We start from the raw sequence: 22,086 nt of genomic DNA, 5'->3' as shown, positions 1-22,086 counted from the left end.
AGGAGATCCAACCAGTCCATCTTAAAGGAGATCAGTCCTGGGTGTTCATTGGAAGGACTGATGTTGAAGCTGAAACTCCAATACTTTGGCCACTTGATGCGAAGAACTGACTCATTTGAAAAGACCCTGATGCTGGGAAAGATTGAGGGCAGGAGAAGAGGACGACAGAGGATGAGATGGTTGGGTGTCATCACCCACTCAATGGATATGGGTTTGGGTGTACCCTGGGAGTTGGCGATGGACCACGAGGCCTGGCATGCTGCGGTTCAGGGGGTCACAACGAGTCGGACACGACTGAGTGACTGAACTGAACTGATGGGACCGGATGCCATGATCTTAGTTTTCTGACGAAATAAAAATTCTTGTGGAAAATTTGATATTTTTTAAGAGAAAAAAGATCTAGTTAAGGATAGCTATTCTGCCTTTTATCTGTGATTCTAAAAGGCTTTAGAAGCATCAGAAATGTAGAAGGTAAAAACTCTGGTTTGATAATTTCTCTATACCAGTTCACTTTATATAACCTTTCTAATAACTGAGCATATTTTTGATGTCTGGATACTTTTGTTCTAGGTGCAGAGTGAGTTGGAAGCAAAGGTTAATTCTGTTACAGAATTACTCAATAAGCTACAGGAGACTGATAAACAGTTGCAACGTGTTACAGAGCAGCAGACAACCATGCAGAATAAACAGGAGACACTACACTGTCACAATCATGAGAAACAAATGAATGTGTTTATGGAGCAACATATTCGGCATCTTGAAAAGCTGCAACAACAGCAAATCGATATTCAGGTATCTGTAGTAATGTGACCACACATCCCGTGACCTTTCATCACTCGGATCTCTAAGCTGATTGATTACTCCAGTAGTTCATCTCCTTAGATTTTAACAGTTTTAGTTCTTACATAATGGTTTGTTTGTTCATGATTCTTTTTTTCTATGTGGAAGAGAAGAACTCTGCATGTTCTAGTTCAGGTTTCTAGCTTTGTGAGACCTCTACTTATAATTGATTTTTTCCTTCTTTCATGATATTTCTTTTCATGGCATTTTAAAGGGCTTACATGGCATTGCAGTTTTCTGTTTATATCAGTGGTTCTTAGCCTGGCAAAGTGCTTTAGAATCATGTGGAGAGCTTTATAAAAATACACATGCTTGTACCGGTCAGAAATTCTGAAATAGCAGGTCTAGGGTAGGCCTGGAAATCCTTGAAAGCTCTCTAATGATTCTGATACACACCCTTGGATGAGAATCACCTAGTATATATATTTGCTTCTACATTTACCTAGTTAAAAAGAATGAACATTCTTATGCCTTTTGAATGAGGGACAGGGCTATTATAAAAAGAGTTATCCTCACAGAGAGCTAATAGTATAATGTATTTATTTTGCAATTTCCAAGTCCTTGGATAGTACCCAACACTCAGGTACTCAAATTTTTTAAAAAAGATTTTTTTAAATGAGTGAATGACCAGCATTGTAAATGCATTGTTTTTAATTTACCTCCCCCCCCCCCCCTTATTACTGTGTAACTTGAACTTCCCAGGTGATGTCAGTGCAGGAAATGCAAGAGAGAGGGTTGGATCCCTGGGTCAGGAAGATCCCCTGGAGTAGGGAATGGCAACCCACTCGAGTATTCTTGCCTGGAAAATTCCATGGAGAGAGGAACCTGGCAGGCTATAGTCCACGGGGTCGCAAAGAGTTGGACACAACTGAGCACACACTCCTAATACTCCTTAAAAACTTTTAAAGATAAAATAAAAATATAGCATTCAGAAGAATTTACAAAAATAAGCTTATTATAGCCCAGTATAACATCATAACCTGAACTCTAGTATCCTATAATTTTTAAGACTTCCTAATAGGGTTTGTCTTGAAATCTTGATGTGATTGATATTATTTTATTTGGAATGATTATGGTGTATAAAATAAAGTTTTAGTAAGTACTCTGTAGATTGCTAAAATTGAGTGTGTAGCACGTCAGCTGAAGAGGCTAGGAGTGGGCCTGTCAGAGTGCTGGTCCCCAGTCTACAGAAATATTTGCTTCTCTGAGCCTTGATTTCTTTACCTAGAAAACATTTTTATTTTTGTTGTTTAGGATAGAATGAGATTACACATTTGAAACGCACATTGACTTCTTTTTTTAACATAGTTCTAAGTGCCTTTCTGCCATTCATTTATCCTTCCATAAATAAACACATAATTTATTAACTTTATCATTTTTGAAGAATGAAATTTTTTGCTAATTCATACATCTTGTTTGTGGAATTTGTAACTACAGAGAAAATTGAACTTATGACATGTAAGGTATTTTCAGTTAATGCTTAATGAAATGAAATTCTTTGAATCCATCCATCTGTTTTATGTAGAGGGATCTCAGCACACTTTTAAGAATTCTTTTTGTTTTGTTTTGTTTGCCTAGCATAAGACTCTTTTAAAATCAGTTTTATTAGTTACAATATGTGTACCTTTCAGATATTTTAAGAAATAGTGTTAAAAACTGTGTTGTCACTGTGTTTTCCATTTATATGTAAATGAATATTTTACTGCTTACTATGCAAAGCTCCGGTTTTATTTTAGTGCTTTCTACCAATGGTTTTTAAACCTTTAAATAAAATCTTATCATCGGTATTTAAAAGATGAGATGTTTTGGTTTTAAATTCTCTGGTTTAAGTAGAGGTCAAGGGCTATGGTCACTTTCTCCTGGTTCTCTCTTAGAGAGAGTGTCTCTAGGAGACAGGAGTGTCTCAGTGTCTCTAGGAGACAGGAGTGTCTCAGTGTCTCCTGAGCCATCAGGAGTGTCTGATGAGCCATCTCTGAGGTGAAAAGGAAAAAACTGAGGTTTAGAACAAATGATCAGGGCCATGCTGTAGAGCCAGATGTAACCCAAGTCTTTGTGTTGTTGTATCTTTCCAGTGGCATTGCTCCTACAGTGAGTAGTTGCATGTAATGTTTATATTGTTATTATTTATTAAATCTAATAGATTGTTTTCAAGTCCTCTAATAAATTTCAAGATATTTTGTCATCTAACTCTTTCAGGTGATATTTGAAATTAACAAGGTTATTTTATGTTTTCTAGACTCATTTCATCAGTGCTGCACTCAAGACTAGTAGTTTTCAGCCTGTTACTGTACCTCCTCCTATAGCAGTGGAAAAGTATTCTGTAAAACCAGACCATTTGAATTTTGGTAGCAGTAACCTGTCTTCACATAATGTCTTTACTTCCAAACAAGGTAAAAATATGTAGTTCTCTATGAATAAAAGATGCCAGCTATGAATGTTCTTTGCAGTTTGTAAGCAGAAAACTTATTTACTAGGTTATAGGAGACTCTTTATTTTATAAAATTAGGGATTTTTTTTTTTTGGCCAAGTAATTTCTAGATTATTTTGAAACTTGTTCAGCCAAGTTATGGATCATGTCCTATTTAATGGTTTTAATTAATAACTTTCATAAATTATCAGAAGCACTTCTACATAGATTGAGAAAAGTTTTACCTATGTAGCAGACCTAAGTAGGCTCAATCCCTGGGTTGGGAAGATCCCCTGGAGAAGGAAATGGAACCCATTCCAATATTCTTGCCTGGAGATTTCCATGGACAGAGGAGTCTGGAGGGCTACAGTCCTGGGGGTACAAAGAGTCATACACGACTGAGCAACTAACATACACACAGCACTGAAAATGCTTGTCAGCAGTTCACCAATACTCTGACAAACTGCATATTTACTGTGGTTCTTCATTCTGCCAGGGGAGAAACCATCTGAGTACAATTATAAACTATTTCTAAATATTTTCAAAGAGTAATACAAGTCTATTTTAATGAAATTTGAAAAACCTCTTTATAGTAACAAAGGAATATACAACTTATTTGTGTTAAACCTTTGGAATTTAAACTCTTATCAATAAATGTATCTCCGAGTTACTGATATTTGAATAATGAACTGATGAAAATCAAGAGCCTATGCCTTTAGTGATATGTAAGATCCATGTAGTACATTATACCTGACATTTGATTTGTTAGGACATTGTTATATTACAGACATATTAAAGGCAAGTAGCTTTATGTCTCCCACAGGTGTGTGGGCCTTAAACATTTGTGAAGTAATGTGAGTCATTTTTTAGGTTGTAAAGTGGGGAAGATGAAGCACAGAGAGTTTATGACTGCCTGCCCCAGGTCTCCTGGCTTGAGAGCGGGAGTGTCAGAGCTGTAGCAGGAGCTCAGGTTTCCACGCTCACTGTTTATAGTTGTCATTTTGTGGGCTTCCCTGGGGGCTCAGTGGTAAAGAATCGCCTGCCAGTACAAGAGACAAGTGTTCGATCCCTGGGTCAGCTGAAAAAGAGCAACAATGTGTTTGTGCTCACTAAAGTGGGATCTCTAGATCAAAGTGTATAAAAATTCTGAGACTTGCTGTACTTAGCACTGGGCTTCCCTGGTGGCTCACTAGTAAAGAATCTGCCTGCAGTGTGGGAGGCCTGGGATCAGTCCGTGGGTCGGGAAGATCCCCTGGAGGAGGACATGGCAACCCACTCCAGTATTCTTGCCTGTAGCGTCCCCGTGGACAGAGGAGCCTGGCGTGCTACAGTCTGTGGAGTCACAAAGAGTCAGACACGACTGAACAAATAAGCACATGTACTTAGTACCAGATGGCCTTATCAGTTTTCATTGCCGTGAGCAGTGTCTAGCTTTGCCATTTTCAACAAAACTTAAATAGCACTGAATATTGTCATATTTTTTTCTTACTTATTAGGTTTAAGTATAAAGTATTTATAGTTTATATTCTTTTGATTTCTAGTGAGGATGAAGTTATTTCTATATATTTGTCAATAACTTGAGTATCCTATATAATTTTGGTTTTATTTTTTAAAAATGGGGAAGGATAATATTAATTTAAAAAATTAAAATTTTTTTAAAAGTAAGTTAAATTTATTATTTTCTTAATTTTCTGTTGAAGCACCTTCAAGAGAGGTTGAAGATACAACTTTTGATAAACAGACATCTCCTTTGGAGACACCAACACCTCGAAGATTTGCTCCTGTCCCTGTTTCAAGGGATGATAAAATATCAAAGAGGGAAAAGCCTATAGAAGAAAAAGAAAATATGGAGCTTTCATGTCGTACAGGTAATAAAGCAATTATAATTAGCACACACTACTTTTATTAGGGGCGTTCCTGGTGACTCTGTCACTGTGCTGTGCTCAGTCATTTTCAGCACTTTGCGACTGCATGGACTGTAGCCCACCAGGCTCCTCTGTCCCTGGAATTTTCCAGGCACATTACTTGAGTAGGGTTGCCATTTCCTACTCCAGGGATCTTCCTGACCCAGGGATCGAACCTGCATCTCTGGTGTCTGCTGCGTTGGCAGGCAGATTCTTTACTAGGAAGTCAGCAGTAAAGAATCTGCCTGCCAATGCAGGAGACATGGGTTTGATATCTGGGTCAGGAAGAGCCCCTGGAGAAGGAAATGGCAACCCACTCTATTCTTGTCTGGGAAATCCCATGGACAGAGAAGCCGACAGGGCAATAGTCCGTGGGGTTGCAGAAGAGTTGAACACGACTAAGCAATTAAACAACAAAAGCAACAACTTTTGTTAGACCTATCTCAAGTTAGGAACAGATTTCCACAGTTATGATTTATAAGTCCCTCACGTGGACTTCCCAGGTGGCTCAGTGGTAAAGAATCTGCCTGCCAAGCAGGAGACACGAGTTTAATTCCTGGGTCAGGAAGATCCACTAGAGAAGGAAATAGTAACCCTAACCCAGTATTCTTGCCTGGGAAATCCTGTAAACAGAGGAGACTGGTGGTCCATGGGGTCTCCGAGAGTCAGACACAACTGAGCACCTAAAAAAAAAAAACAAATGAACTGAAGTGGGACCTCTGTTTTTAATATTTTTCTTTAAGTGATACTGGGCAAATTAAGCTTCTTTTGAGTCTTTGTAGAAGGAGTTGGAGATAAACCTTTGTAATTATTCTGTCTTCTACAAGTTATTATTTAAACCTTTAATGAAAAATGTTATTAATAAAAAATAATGCATTATTGAAAGTAAGCTGATTATCATGTTTACTTATATTATTTTTAAGTGTGAGTTTGAATAATAAAACTAAGAAGTTTAACATTTATTATCATGTTCAGTTAGAAAAATGCTAATAACTTTTATAAGTGACAAGAAATAATAACTTTTTTAGATCTTTATAGTATTTATAGTAAAAGTAAGGAGAAATGTTAAGTATAAGGTTTCATTTTTGGAACTATTTAAATGCATTCAATCTTGTCCTGGACACATTTGAAGACTCTTAAGTAATTTAAAAAATATAATCTTTTTTAAGTAAACCAACCTTAACCACCAAAAGAATTGATAAGTAGTCTCATTAAAGATGAGGCTAAAAGGAAGATTCAACCAATACTAGTTATGAAGAAACTGTTAAATCTCCTTTTTACTGTTTATAAAAATATTTCTGTATACAGGGCTTTGCCATGATGTTACTTCTCATTCATACTCCTTTTTCTTCTATAATGGAAATTAATTCAGGCCTAAACTTTTACAAGTATAGTTTCCATGAGTTATAAATATTTAGTTTTTGATGTATAGGTAGTCTACCTTGTAGAGTGAAATGAGTAGATCATTACAATGTGAAAATAATTTAGTACAAATATATGTGAGCTATTATATAAAAGAGGAATGAATTAGTGCTTGAAAAATGATACTATATTTCGTGTATTGTAGGAAGTGTGGGATTCTTGGAACAAATTCTGAATAACCGTGATTCTTTGACGAGAATAAGTGAATCTTCAGACAAAACCTCACTAGCTAGGTCAAAAATGGGATGGAATCCTGAGAGGAGAAACAGGTAAAAACAAGATTGGAATACAAACTAGATTGAACAGAGTTTTTTTTAATATTTCTAAAATTTCTTCAGGAATTTTAATGGATTTATAAGATTGCTTTTAAAAATTGTCTTAGATTTAGTTACCATTTTCTTCTGCTAATATATCTTTCCTCTTTTCTATAATTATACAGTGTGTGTGTGTTTAGTCGCTCAGTCATATCCGATTCTTTGTGACCCAATGGACTGTAGCCTGCCAGTTTCTTCTGTCAATGGAGATTCTCCAGGCCAGAATGCTGGAGTGGGTAGCCTTTGCCTTCTTTAGGGAATCTTTCCAACCCAAGGTTCAAACCCAGGTCTCCCACACTGCACGCGGATTCTTCGCCATCTAAGCCACCAAATAAATACATCTAATTTTCTCAAAATGTAGATTATTTACTATTCATTTCTGATTAAATGATATCTGGAATTTGCTTCAATAATAGTCCATTGCAGGGTGGGGAAAACCAGGTTGGAAGTATAAATGAAATGAAGATAGCCATGAGTTAGTTATTGATGTAGGTAAATAAGGTATATGGAGGTCACTATACTACTCTTTCTACTTTTGTGTTTGAAATTACATTATATTATAAAAAGTTTTTAAAAAGTCAAGTAAATAGTAAAAGTCAAGGTATAGTCAGCCACTATAATTTTTTCTTGAATGTCATGAAAACTATAGTAATGAAAACTAAACAAGCTAAAGTTTTGTGTAATCTCATGAGACATTGTACAATTTTAGTCTGTTACATTTAGTGTAATTACTGATAAAGTAAGATTTATGTCTGTCATGTTGTTATATGTTTTTATGTATCTTAGGTCTTTTTTTAATTCTACTATTCCTCCATACTGTCTTTTTTTTTAACATTAAATAGATATTTTCTAGTATAACATTTTAATTCACTTATTGCTTTTTTTTACTTTTTTTTTTTTTTTGAATTATTTTCTCAGTAGTTGCCCTAGGAACTACAATTAACATCTTAATTTAAAACAATCTAGTTAGGATTAATACCAGTTTAATTTCTACAGGATTCAGAAACTTTACTGCAATATAGATTGATTCCCTCCTCTTTTCTTTCTGCTATTATTATCATACAAATTATGTCTTTATACATTATAAGCTTGTCTCTACAGCTTGATAATTACTGTTTTACACAGTTGTCTTTTATATCAGATAGAAGGAGAGAGTTATAAACAAATAATTTAATACTGTCTTTTATATTTACCTATACAGTTAACTTTTACCCATACTCATTTCTTCATGTGGATTTGAGTTAGTGCATAACATCCTTTTATTTCACCCTAAGGGACTCTTTTTAGTATTTACTATAGGGTAGGTCTGCTAGTGATGAATGCTCTCAGTTGTTTTTATCTGGAAGTGTCATAATTTCTATTTTTGAAGCATAGTTTTACTGAATGTAGAATTTTTGGTTGATACTCTTGTCCTTTTAGTGCTTTGAATATATCATTTTACTACCTTCTAGATTTCATGATTTCTGATGAGAAATATACTGTTAATCTTACTAAGGATACTTTGTATATAATTAATCACTTTTATCTTTAAGGAGTCTCTCTTTGTCTTAGGCTTTTGACAGTTTGATGTGTCTAAACGTGGATCTCTTTGAGTTCATCCTCCTAAAATTTTGTTGATCTTGGATGAGTGAATTAACATTCATTAAGTTGGGGAATTTTTTGGCCATTATTTTTTTACACAGTTAAATAGTACACATGACCTTTTTTTTTTTTCTCCTTGGGCTATGTCGTGTGTTGGTATGCTTGATGGCTGTTTTCATTCTTTTTTTGCTCTGTTCTTCAAACTGTGCTCAGTTGCTCAGTCACACCCAACTCTTTGTGGCCCCATAGACTATAGCCCACCGGGCTCCTCTGTCCATGGAATTTCCAGCAAGAATAGTGGAGTGGGTTGCCGTTTCCTACCCCAGGGGACCTTTCCAACACAGAGATCAAACCCGAGTTGCTTGCATCTCCTGCATGGGCAGGCAGATTCTTTACCACTAGCACTACTTGGGAAGCCCATTCCTCAAACTGGATAATCTCTACTAACCTATCTTTAAATTTGCTGATTCTTTCTCTTACCAATTTGAATATGCTGTTTAGCCTGTCAGGTGAATTTTACATTTCAGTTGCTGTATTTTTCAACTCCAGAATTTCTCTTTTTTTAAAAATAGCTTTTGTTTTTTTAAAAAATTATGTATTTATTTTTGGTTGCACTGGGTCTTTGCTGCTGCTTGTGGGCTTTCTCAATTGTGGTAAGTGGGGCCTCCTCTTTGTTGCAGTGTACAGGCTTCTCATTGTGATGTCTTTGTTGCAGAGGATGGTCTCTAGGTCTGTGGGCTCAGTAGTTGTGGCACGTGGGCTCTATGGCGCACAGCCTCAGTGGTTGTAGTGCATGAGCTTTAATTGCTTCATGGCACTTGGAATTTTCCTGGACCAAGAATGGAACCCATGTCCCCCGCATCGGCAGGCAGATTCTTATCCACTGTACTACCACAGAAGTCCAATAGCTTTTATCTTTTTTGATATTCTTTGTTTGATGAGACTTCATTCTTATTTATTTATTTATTTTGGTCTTGCCCCGTGGCTTGTGGGATCTTAGTTCCCTGACCAGAGATTGAACCCAGGACTTCAGCATGGAGTCCTAACCACTGGACCACCAGGGAATTCCCAAGACTTCATTTAATTTTTGTTGCTGTTGTTCAGTCTCTAAGTCATGTCTGACTTATTGCAACCCCATGGACTCCTGCACACCAGGCTCCTCTGTCCTTCACTGTCTCCTGGAGTTGGCTTAGATTTATGTCCATTGAGTCAATGATGCTATCTAACCATCTTATCCTCTGCCACCCTCCTTCTCCTTTTGCTTTCAGTCTTTCCCAGCATCAGGGTCTTTTCAGTGAGTTGGCTCTTTGGGTCAGGTGGCCAAAGTATTGGAGCTTCAACTTTAGCATCAGTCCTTTCTTTCTTTTGAAAAGTGAAAGTGTTGGTTGCTCAGTTGTGTCTGACTCTTTGCAACCTCATGGTCTGTAGCCTGCCAGGCTCCTCTATGCATGGAATTTCCCAGGCAAGAGTACTGGAGTGGATTGCCATGTTGTCCTCCAGATCTTCCCAACCCAGGGACTGATGCTTTTCTCCAATTATAGTAGCTAATTTATGGTCTTTCTCTAGTTAAGTCCAATATTTATAGTTCCTCAAGGATAGTTTCTACTGATATTCTTTTTCCTGTGTCTGAGCTCTATTTCCTACTTCTTTGTATCTCACAACTTTTTGTTGAAAAGGACATTGAAAATGATTTAATGGGCCAGTTCTGGAAATTAGATTCTTCCATCAACTCCCACCCTCCCACCAGAGTTTGTTGTTATTGCTGGTGGTGGTTGTTGTTGCTGTTTAATGATTTTCCTGGACTAATTCTATAATTTTTGTTCTTTATTATGTGTAGCAAGTCTCCATTTGGTTAGCTAAGTCAGCTAATGATTGAAAGATTTCCTAACTATTTTGAATGACTAAGTCTCACTGTCTTTGCCGAGCAGCTGTGTGTGTGTGTGTGTGTGTGTGTGTGTGTATACTGGGAAACACCTTCAGTGCTCCAGCAGTATGTAAGCCTGTTTTAATCCTAACTTCCTACTCGTACAGAGTTCATGGTCAGCCAGATGTGAAAGATTATGCCCTTCGTAGGTCATTCTTGTGTATACATATAGCCCTGTACATGCATGTGACCTTTTAGAGCCCCAGTAGTGTTTTGGAGCTTTTCAGACTTCACCGCAGGGACTTGCCGGGCAATTCAGTGGTTAAGACTCCACCCTCCAGTGCAGTGGGTGTGGCTTGGACCTCTGGTCATGTTCCACATGCCACGAGGTGTGACCGAAAATTAAAAAAACAAACAACTCCATCATGGACATCTCCTTCCCCAAGTTTTTGGCTTATTGTCCACCCTCTTGTTTGCTTCAACTGGTATGACTCCCTCAGGCAGCTAAGATGTTAAACAATTGCCACTGTTTTAAAAAAATGACCGTGGGATGGGATTTCTCACTGAGTTAGATTTAAGGAGAAACCTTGTGAATATGACTTTTTTGAGGAGCTCCACACTTCTTCCACCCTTTTAGTGGCTGTGAGGCTGTTGGTTTTCACAGCTACAGTGATTATGAGGCTGTTGATTTTCAAAGCTACTCACAGTTGGGGAATGGCCTCTGGGAATAGAGCAATTTAAAATATCATAGAGCTTGCTGTTCTTGTCAGTCATTTTTGTTAAGTAACTGTTTCTTGGGTTATAAGTTTTTGTTTAATTTCCACCATTCTGAAAAAGCTGATTTGACCATTTTTGCTAGTGTTTTGTCTGCTTTTATTCAGGAGTAGATTTTTAGAGATTATTACTCTACCATTCTAGAAGTGCTTCTGCACGTGAGTTTCTTCAGAGCAAAACCATTTTCTGCTCTTTCCCTACTATTCTTAAACCAATCTGGTTGAAGTAATTTTGTTTCTTGCAATTTTTGTGTTTTGTATGTTTAACCACATAACTGACTGATTCTTTGTACAATTTTAATAGGACCCCTTTAGAATTCATATAACTAAGAATGTATCAAAGATTTATATCATCAAATGTTTACTGCATTTATGGCAATTTAGGAAACTTTGCTTTGAAATCTTTTACAGCATTGATACTGTAGCCACTCAAAGATTTCCTTCCTATGAAGGACTAGGAACAGCTAAAGTGACTGTGCAGAAGTCTGATGATATTCTTCATGAACTTGACCAAAAGAGGAAAGAAATGAATAGCATACTCCAGGTAAAGTGTGAACAAAGTCATGAAATCAATGATGAGCAAAGGTAAAAGTTATGAAGAAATAAAGTTACCCAGACAAAGCAGGAGGAGGATGAAGACAGAGCACTGAAAGACATGTCAGCCCTTGTTTCCCTTACAAAACTTTTCCAAAAGCCCTGGTCAAGTGATTTCTACTTACTACTCCTTGGCTAAGAGTGAGTCACATGGCCAACTGTCACTCTCAGGCTTCTGTTGGAGAGGAAGGAAGGCCGAAGGGGAATGTGAATGGCCCTTGTTTATCCAGTTCACATTGTCTGCCCTGCCTACCCAGAGCCGACTTGCTCTTAATTTATTTAGCTTTCTTCACCAGAGAGAGCTTTTATAGAACTCTGAACTACTTTGGGCTTCCCAGCCCCATTTCATAGAACATTCACAGTATACACCTAAATGGAGAGAAACTTTAGTCGCCAAGTATTCTTTTATAGCTCTTCAACTTGACAAATTCATTCCTTAGACTGGTGTAGTATATGCCCCAAACTATACTAACAGCTTTTATGTGGATTAAAATATGAATATAAGTTTTACATATTGATATTCTTGCCTTTTTATCTTTTAAGTTGAAAGAATCTCAGATGTCAAGGCTTGCTGAGCTTCCACAGAATTCCGTTAAACTTCAGATAACAAATACAAGATCTGTATTGAAAGATGCTGAGAAGATTTTAAGAGGAGTACAAAATAATAAAAAAGTACTTGAAGAAAATCTGGAAGCTATAATTCGTGCAAAGGATGGAGCTGCCATGTATTCATTTATCAATGCTCTATCCAACAACAGGTAGGACAGGGTGTTGGCATCCCCAGGTTTTTTATGAAACTGCCAGTTTATAGGCTCTCTTCATTTTTTTTCTAAGCACTTCCTTTTGCTTTAATGTGTTTTGATGTTTAGAAAAGAGTCTTCATTGCCTTTGATAGTGTGGGCTTATTATAAAGTTGGAATTTGAATATACACATGCTGCTGCTATTTTTCACAGGTGTTAATTTTCCCTTTAATTTTTTTTTTTTTTTTTCTCTTTTTGGTATGTATTTACTGGAATCTACATATGCTTTGCAGGCATCCTTGAAACATTTGATTAAACTAATAACAATGGGTTTTCCTTTTCAAATGAAGGATATTGGGCTACACAATAGATTCAAAGCTAGATAGGAGATCTGTTCTTAGGACCTTTAATGTTAATCTAAGAAAATTCTTTTTTCTCTTTTGTAGAGAGATATCAGAGAAGATTCGGATCAGAAAGACTGTGGATGACTGGATTAAAACGATTTCTGCAGAAATTCAAGTAGGTATTGGAAAGAATTAAGTGAATTCTTTAGACATACCATTGATTCCAATTTATAAGTATCATAGCTGTTCTCAAAATATTCCTTATAAGTCCACTTATAAGTCTTAATTTCACTGTATCACCCATTGTACTTATTAGTAATAAGTTCCATTTTATTCAACATGTGCTTTGTCTCATAAATTATATTATGACTGTTAACTGGAAAATTGTAGACAACTACTAAGATATGAGTGATTTCAAAGAAAATTTAGCGAAAGCATTTGGAAAAGAAAGTAGACATAAAAAAGTATACTTAAGAAAAAAAGAAGATAGCAGATTTAGAAACACTGGCTTACCAAAGTAAAAGCAACAAAGTTACTTAAAAGGAAAATGCTCCACAAAAATCTCTCAGGTTACTGTGTTTAGAGAAGTCAGTTCCAGATAGAAAAATTGCCACTTTCTTGCTTCCACACATCTTATGGTGTATCTACAGACATTAGTATTGCAAAAATCCAGGAGAGTTCTTTTTATTAGGGGGTCAGTAATTTAAAGGACATTTCTCAATATTTTATGTATTTAAGTAAGCACAACTAGGCAGGGTAACTCATTTTTACCTTGAGGTGCAAAATGTTTTTTTCCTGACTAAGATTGTATGTAAATGCTTACTCACAGTTGTAGCAGGATGAAGTGTTAGTTTGGTTTCCATAGCAGTAAACACTAAAATACACTTTTTGGGGGAAGCTGGGGGAGGTTATGTGTGTGTATGTTTTGTCTGTTGTCTCTTTCTTTTCTTTTTTTTTTATGGCTACACCATGCAGCTTTTGGGATCTTACTTTTTTGACTAGGGTTTGAATCTGGGCCCTTGACAATGAAAGCAGAGTCCTAACCACTGGACCACCAGGGAACTCTCTAAAATACACTTTTAAACACTGTTGTTTTAAGAATATGTATCTCTAATACAGTTACAAAGAGTTTATATTAGCTGCTATGTGTGATGCATCAGAAAAAAAATTGACCTAAGGGTCGAAAGACTTGGAGTTTGAGTCTTATTCTTCAGATGACCAGCAATATATGTCACTCTGTAACAGTAGATTTCATGCAAAATATGCTTCTTTAAACCTTCAAGTAACTTCTAATTTATAAATATTTCAGAGCTTTATTACAAAATTTTTATTTTGAAAATTTATTTTTTAATTTAATTTTTGAAGTTACTATATTCACCTGGTTTAAACATCAAAAGGTATAAAAACCTCTATGATGAAAAATTGCCCTCTTACCCCTGAAGATCATCTACTGTTTCTCATTCCTCTGCTCCATAAAATACTAGTCTTTTAAATTTTTTGTTTATTCTAAAAAGAATTTTTATTCATATGTAAACCAATATCATTTATTTATAAAGCTTTTAAAACTGCTAAATCATATTTCTATAACAGTAGGAAAAAATGGGCTTCCCTGGTGCCTCAGCAGTAAAGAATCTGCCTGCCAGTGTCAGGGCCACAGGAGTTGTGGGTTTGATCCCCGGGTCAGGAAGATCCCCTGGAGAAGGAAATGCCCACCTGTTCCAGTATTCTTGCTGGGAAATACCATGACAGAGGAGCCTGGCGGGCTACAGTTCATGGGGTCCCTAAAGAGTCAGACAAAACTTAGCAACTAAACAACAACAACAACAACTTTGGATGTGAAGTGTTACTACTTGGATAGATTTTAAGTAATTTTAATTTTGGTTATGTTAAGGATGAACTGACAAGAAAAGATTATGAACAAAAGAGATTTGATCAGAAGAATGAAAGGAACAAGCGAGCTCACTACATAAATAAATATATTAAAACCGACACACAAGATAAAACTGTAAACAACTCTGTAATTCCAAGAAAACATTCTCAAAAACAAAAAGAGGATCATCTTCGAAATCCACCTATAAGGAGCATGCCTGCTTCAAGCTTACAAAAAGAGAGAAAAGAAGTAAGATCCTAATCTGTTTTTGTGATGTAAATGTTGCATTATTATTATAGATATAAATAATGAAATGACTGTGAAAATGTTTTGAAAATATGAATGGCTATTCAAATTAAAACCATCTTTAACTACTGATACTTAGAGTTTTTGGTATCTGTCACATAGAAGTTATTGCACAAAGTATACCATTCTTTCCTTTTGAGTTGACATAGTATTTCAGTTACACTGGATTTATCTAGAAATCATCTAGTCCAAAAATTAGATTTTTTAGTTCATGGTATTCAAAATTGTATTTCATCTTTGCATGTGTATATGTGTATGTGTGTATTTTTGTTTGGTTATTTTTCAGTTTAATAAGTGTCTGTTTAGTGCCCAATGATTGCATGGCAAGGTACTAGACGCTATGGAGGGAATTTTTTGGCTGCTCTGAGTAGTAACTTTGTTAATGCCAAACACGGATTGTTGGGCAGATTAATAAAGCATCTAATTAGTAATAAAACACTAAATTAGTGCTTGGTGCTTAGCAGATATTCAATAAATGCTACTTTTTGTGGCATTTAGATTATGATTGAAGGTGGGATCAGAATTGTAGAAAATTATTTAAAGACTTGGTTTGTGTCATTTTACTGTACTTGAAAGTTACTACTTTCAGATGTAAAATGTGTTTAAACTTTCTTTTTGGTACTGAAAATATGGTTAGTAGTGTAAGAATCTTCATGTTTCTTGGGTAAATTATTTTTGTCTTTAACTTTCGTGCTTTTGAAAAATGTAAAACTGCAGTTTGGAAATTGTCTCCAGAATTTAAGAGCCATTTAATATAGAGGATTTTCCTAATCTGATCATTCTTAATATAGTACTTAAGCTGGCAAAAGGAGGTTTGAGAAAAATGAGATAAGTGTTTGATGACTATTTTGCTGATGAGTTGAATACCTTTGTGTACTTAGGGATTTTTGAAAGCAACCACGGTGGTGCAAGACAAGGATTATATGTTACAAATCTATGGAAAACCAGTTTATCAGGGTCATCGCAGCACTCTTAAAAAAGGACCATATCTCAGATTTAATTCTCCATCTCCTAAATCCAGACCACAGAGACCAAAAGTAATAGAACGAGTTAAAGGTATGAAACCTTGTTTTTTGTGATATCAGTTTAATATATAAAGTTTAATTTTTGCTTTTTATTGATTACTTATAAATACATTCAAATTATATCATGCTTAGGGATGGAAATATTTCCTTCCAGGAGAGTAGGAAAAAATAGACCAGATTTGAAATATTGGGGGGAAAGTAGTATTAGATGGTATCTTCAGATAAACATGATAAAATTTATGAGATGATGACTCTTAAGCAATTTAAATTATAATCTAGGGAACGCAGACTGTTCTTGCAGATCTTAGTCTATCATGTTCTTTATGGACAGAAAGATGAGCCTTATGCTGTACATGATCATAAAAGTGCTAATGGGCACTTTTGAAGTTTGGTTTGTTCTCAAAGAGCCTTAAGCAGCAGAAGTGAAAATTTTTTTATCATGTTTTATGCAAGTAAAAATATCTTAATTTATCACTATATGTTTTCATACCATTTCACTAGCATATTTAAATATAACTCTTAGTTAAGTATTGAGTCTGTTGACTTTGGTTACATTTTGAAATGTCTCAGCTTGTGCTTTAGCAGTCTGTAAGCTGCTAATATGCCATAACTTGTGGATCCCAATTCATTTTCCTTTCTGATCCTGTCTTGTGAGTTGGTGGTTGCTTTATTTTTCCTTTCCTTTACAAAAGTTAATTCATCGTATAGGGTGTCAGTTTATCTAGCAATCTTATAGATTTTATTTTAGTAGGTTTTGTGAATGATATTTACCCTAATGTTTCCTTGATTTATTAGAGCTTCCTGTTAACTTATATTTGGGATTTGGAAACTTTTGCAAAAAATGTCCCAAGGTTTTAAAATACTTTCAAATCCAAAAATCACTGTATGAATTAACTCTTTTAATGATAAAGTGATTGAGAACCTATGGATACAGCCTCCTTTTGGGGCCTTGGTACCTGTTATTCCCCTGCCTGGAGAGCTTTTCCCATAGACCCTTGCATGGCTCACTCTCAGTTCTTTCAATCTCTGTTCTTAGCTGTTAGCTCCTCAGAGAGGTCTATGTTGACCATCTCATCCAAAATATCATCCCCTAACCCTCTCTATTCCCTTCCTCGGCATATTGCTCTTCATAGCAGTTTTCACTGTCTGATGTTGTATTTTTGTTTATCAATTTTTCCCTTAAGAAGTTGTAAGCTGCGTGAGTACAGTTGGTTTATTCAGTACTTGTATTCCCTTTGTCTGGAATGATGCCAAACACATTTTAAATGCTGAGAGAATGTATATTAAATAAACTTGCAAGAAAAACATTCATTCAGTTGAATGAATGAATACTTGAGAAGGCGATAAAAAAATTACAGATGTAGTACTAAAATTTTTCTTCCTGGGATCATAAAACTATATTTACAAGTCCAGATTTATAAAACTACTCGTATATTAAAACTAAAAATGTAGTCATGTCAGGTATTAATTTAGAAAATATTTTAATTTCTTTTCCTTTACACTTTTACTTAACTTTTGCAAGGTTTTAATAAGTATAGAATTTGATTATCTTTACATTATTTCCAAGGATAAAGTCTGGTTATTCAGAATAATGGGAGGATGAAAAAAATTTTCAATTCCAGAAATGATCTTTAACTTTTTTACACCTGTTGGAAAAAATGTAAATGAGTTAAGCAACACATGCTGAATATTCTTTCAAATCTTAATCAACAATTTTTCCTAGTCATTATATCATTTCTTTGTTTTTTTCTTTTTTTAACTTTTTGTCTTTATTTTTTGGTTGCACTATGCAGCATGTGGGATCTTAGTTCCCTGACCAGGGATTGAACCCAGGTTCCCTGCATTGGAAGCACAGAGTCTTAATAGGGAATTCCCCTAGTCATTGTATCTTTTCTATCATATTATTTGCACAAGTTGTTGCATCTATTCAGAGATTGAAGAACCACAACCTGCAGTCTACATGCCTGTTTTTATATATAAAACTCTGTTGGAACATAGGTACACATTCCTTTATGTACGTGTCTATGAGTGCTTTCATGCTACAACGGCAGAATTGAGATGTTGCCACTGAGACCACTCGGGCCACGAGGCTAAAATATATCCTATCTGGCCACTTAAGAACAAGTTTGTCACTCCTTGATTTATATGTTACTTGTATTTTGGGGTCCTGTAACCTTGTTACATAGAATGAGAGCTTTCTGTGAAGAAGAGTTGCTATATTTGTAGATGTTCAAACAATATTTTAAAATATCTGCCATTGATGATGATTATAGGCACTAAAGTAAAGTCTATAAGAACACAAACAGACTTTTCTGCCACGAAACCTACAAAGGTGGATTCTAAGTTGCAACATTCTATTACTACACTGTCTCCTGGTGATCAGCAGTATTTGTTCAGCCCAAGCCGGGAAATGCCTACTTTTTCAGGTACACTGGAAGGTCATCTGATACCTATGGCAGTTCTTTTAGGTAAGACCCAACAAAATATATGGCATAAATTTTAAAATTCTATTCGGCAATAACATAACTTACAAAATGGTACTGACACAGTAGTCATGTACTTTTCCTTTATGTGTTGCTTATATTTGTGAATAGGGCTTCAGGATATGTTTTACTTTGTCTAGTTAACAGTGTCTGAAATGATGCTGTGTTTTCACTCACAGGAAACATTCTTACAGTATTTTATAGTATATTGCTGTAGGTGAAATTAAAATAATGTTTAGACATGTCATGAAAGTCGCTCAGTTGTGTCCGACTCTTTGCAACCCATGGTCTATACAGTCCATGGAATTCTCCAGGCCAGAATACTATTGAAGTGGGTAGCCGTTCCCTTCTCCAGGGGACTCTTCCCAACCCAGGGATCAAACCCAGGTGTCCCTCATTGCAGGCAGATTCTTTATCAGCTGAACCACCAGGGAAGCCCAAGAATACTGGAGCGGGTATCCTATCCCTTCTCCAGCGGATCTTCCTGACCCAGAAATCGAACTGGGGTCTCCTGCATTGCAGGCGGATTCTTTACCAGCCGAGCTACCAGGGAAGCTACACGTGTCATAAACATTCATAATAACTAAAGAATTTAAGGATTTTGTTTGGTTTAATATCATCATATCTTAGGAGACGTACTTTGAATTACCTTTTTGTACTTTTGGACTAAGCTATGATAATTAAAAATTATGTAGCTGTGTGTTCTAAGCTAAGAGTTTGTTATTAACTTATTTGAGTTCTCTCAGACCCATCATTGTAAAAGTTGAACAAATAATTTTTAGTATCACCCTAGCTCTTCAAATGGAGATGGCAATCGCAACCCACTCCAGTACTCTTGCCTGGAAAATCCCGTGGACAGAGGAGCCTGGTAGGCTGCAGTCCATGGGGTCACTAAGAGTCAGACATGACTGAGCGGCTTCACTTTCACTTTTCACTTTCATGCATTGGAAAAGGAAATGGCAACCCACTCCAGTGTTCTTACCTGGAGAATCCCAGGGACGGGGGAGCCTGGTGGGCTGCCATCTCTGAGGTCGCACAGAGTCAGACATGACTGAAGTGACTTAGCAGCAGCAGCTCTTCAAATCTAGTTAGCTATTTTTTCTTTTAATGTCATTGCAATTCTTAATTTTGATGAATTATTGTGAATATTTGTATATATATAATGTGAATATTTTTCACCATGAGAGAATTTTTCATTTTTGATATTATGGGTTAATGACATATCAACTTGGTAGCAGTCTGTTCAACCATGTCCTCTACTAAAATAATAAGCAATACTTATAAAGTCCTTACTGTGTACCAGGTATAGATCTAAGTACTTTATATAAATTAGCTTATTTAATCCACCCTATAAAACACATAGTAATGTACCAGTTTTATAAATGAAGAAACTGGGGCACAGAAGAGTTTAGTGATTTCTCAGAGGCCACATAGTTAGAGTGGAGTAGATAGATTAGTTAGATTAGGACCCAGGCCATGTGATTTTTAGAGTCTGTGCTTTTAGTGAGAGCACTGCTCTCTCTTTACCTTGAAATATAGGAAAGAAATGGAAATTTTGAAGTAAAAGGTAACAAAAATTTTGATGGCTATGATAGTTACCAAATAGTAGGCCTACATGATACTTATTGGTAGACACTAGCATTTTGTTGTTGGTTTTATTTCTGTCCATTTTTGCTCTTATGAAAATTTGAGAATAAAAATAATGCAACATAATGCAGTATACTTCAGTCTTGCCTTTGCCTTTGCCTATTATGACCTTCAGCAAATTATGTTTCTAAACCTCTGTTTCCTCAACTGTAAAGTGTGGATAATATTAATACTTCATAGGCTTATTTAAGATAGTGAATGTGAAGTGTTTAGTACATATGAGTGTCTAGTAAATGTTAGTCACTGGGGAAAGGCTGACATGGTGAGGATCATGACGATAGTGATGACAGAGGGAAAGATGATTGCCAAGGTAAAGGAAAGGTAGTGCTTTCCTTTCATATTAGAATTTTAACCATAAAGATCTAAGTTATATATTAGAATTTTCTCTTATTTCTGAAATGGTTGACTTCTTTTCTCCCCTGAATTTTCTAGGACAAACCCAAAGTAATAGTGATTCCATACCACCTGCTGGGGTAATTGTAAATAAGCCACACCCTGTAACAGTGACAACTTCAATTCCACCATCATCTCGAAAAATAGAAGCTGGAGTAAAGAAGCCTAACATAGCAGTTGTAGAAATGAAGTCAGAAAAAAGGGATCCTCCTCAGCTTTCTGTACAGGTATGCAGTGTGTATGAACAGAAAAGTTTAAGAAATAAAACCTTTGGCATAACTTCAGTGCTTAAAATCTGTTGTATTGCTTCATGAAGACTTTGCTTTCCTGATCTTTCATTCTTTAAAACTTTGATATTTATGTGATATCACTATCCTTGTTCTACATGGTTTAAGCTACCTTTTCTAAGCCAGTGACTCATATCCTGGTGACTTGATGATATTCCAAAGGGAATAATTGAACAGTATGTTATAATTAATTTTTAAAAAGGCTTAATGTGTTTATGTAATTAAACTTTAAACTTTACACAAACATATCATGAGGACTTGAATGAATGGGGAGAGAACTCGTATGTGAATTTTAAATATTCAGGTTGTCAATTCTTCCTAAGTTAATGTATGATTTAAGTGAAATTGTATTTTAAAAATAAAAGCCATTAATTTTTTTTTTTATTGAACTTCAGGATCATTTTGATATTTGAAAGAACAGAGTTTAGTGTTTTGACACTGGTCCCATTTAAGAAATATTCTTAGTTTTTAAGAAGAATGTAGTATGTAATAGATACTTCATTAGTCAATGGGAAATAGGATTCTCTTAAAAGAAATGACGTATGCTATAACTGGTTAGCAGTGTGGAAATAGATCAGTTTTAGACTCTAAATTTTTACTGTATATAGCAAATGAGTTCCAAATAGGCAATAGGCTAAAGTATAGCTACAAAATATAAAAACAAAAGAATTAGAAGATAATTGCATGCAGTCCTTATCAAAACTGAAGCTAAGTCTGGACTTGAGAGGAGGAAACTTAGACATGATAGAAAACAGACTTGATTCCATAAAATTTAAAACTTATATATGTAAAAATCTTCTAAATAAAGAGGGAAGTGACATACAGTGAGAACATATGAAAGGAATATGATAGATTCATTTTTAAATATAAAAACTTCCATAGATTAGTAAGAAAACATAAGAGGAAATTGATAAATATTCAAAGAATGTAAGACTCTAGAGAAGAGGAAATAGAGTTTATAAGATATCAAATTGAATAATTTAAATCTTGCTAGTTATCATGGTAATACAAATTAAGATAACAATAATATATCTCCATTTAAAAACTGTTCTTGCTGAAATATTTCTATTATCTAATTTCAGTGAAAGTTGGGTGACTGACTATGGTTTTGATGATGGAAAGAGATCTCTTTTGGATTGCATTTCAGTAGTAATTACCAAGAATCTTAAATAATTATGCTTTTTGGCTCAAGAAGTTACTCTTATGTCTGACTGTATATCATAATGAAATAATTCAAAGTCAGGGAAAAACCCTTACATATATATGAAATATTTTGGAGTGATATATTTCT

At 35.4% G+C, this 22,086-nt stretch overlaps 1 protein-coding gene across 3 annotated transcripts in view; it reads left to right on the top strand.

The window, feature by feature from the left end:
* The window catches only part of KIAA0586 (KIAA0586 ortholog), a 124,318-nt gene that overhangs the window by 14,595 nt on the left and 87,637 nt on the right, over positions 1 to 22,086 (top strand). For all 3 annotated transcript variants that reach the window (XM_061156959.1, XM_061156957.1, XM_061156958.1), the window contains 11 exons: positions 571 to 792; positions 3,077 to 3,230; positions 4,948 to 5,115; positions 6,719 to 6,842; positions 11,517 to 11,649; positions 12,243 to 12,457; positions 12,887 to 12,959; positions 14,676 to 14,903; positions 15,842 to 16,016; positions 18,259 to 18,453; positions 20,548 to 20,735. In XM_061156959.1, the coding sequence (XP_061012942.1) occupies positions 571 to 792; positions 3,077 to 3,230; positions 4,948 to 5,115; positions 6,719 to 6,842; positions 11,517 to 11,649; positions 12,243 to 12,457; positions 12,887 to 12,959; positions 14,676 to 14,903; positions 15,842 to 16,016; positions 18,259 to 18,453; positions 20,548 to 20,735 (1,875 nt within the window). The remainder of the gene's footprint in view (positions 1 to 570; positions 793 to 3,076; positions 3,231 to 4,947; positions 5,116 to 6,718; positions 6,843 to 11,516; positions 11,650 to 12,242; positions 12,458 to 12,886; positions 12,960 to 14,675; positions 14,904 to 15,841; positions 16,017 to 18,258; positions 18,454 to 20,547; positions 20,736 to 22,086) is intronic.

The sequence above is a fragment of the Dama dama genome, chromosome 12 (genome assembly GCF_033118175.1).
Source record: "Dama dama isolate Ldn47 chromosome 12, ASM3311817v1, whole genome shotgun sequence".
NCBI lineage: Eukaryota > Metazoa > Chordata > Mammalia > Artiodactyla > Cervidae > Dama > Dama dama.
This window is presented reverse-complemented; position numbering and strand designations above follow the sequence as displayed.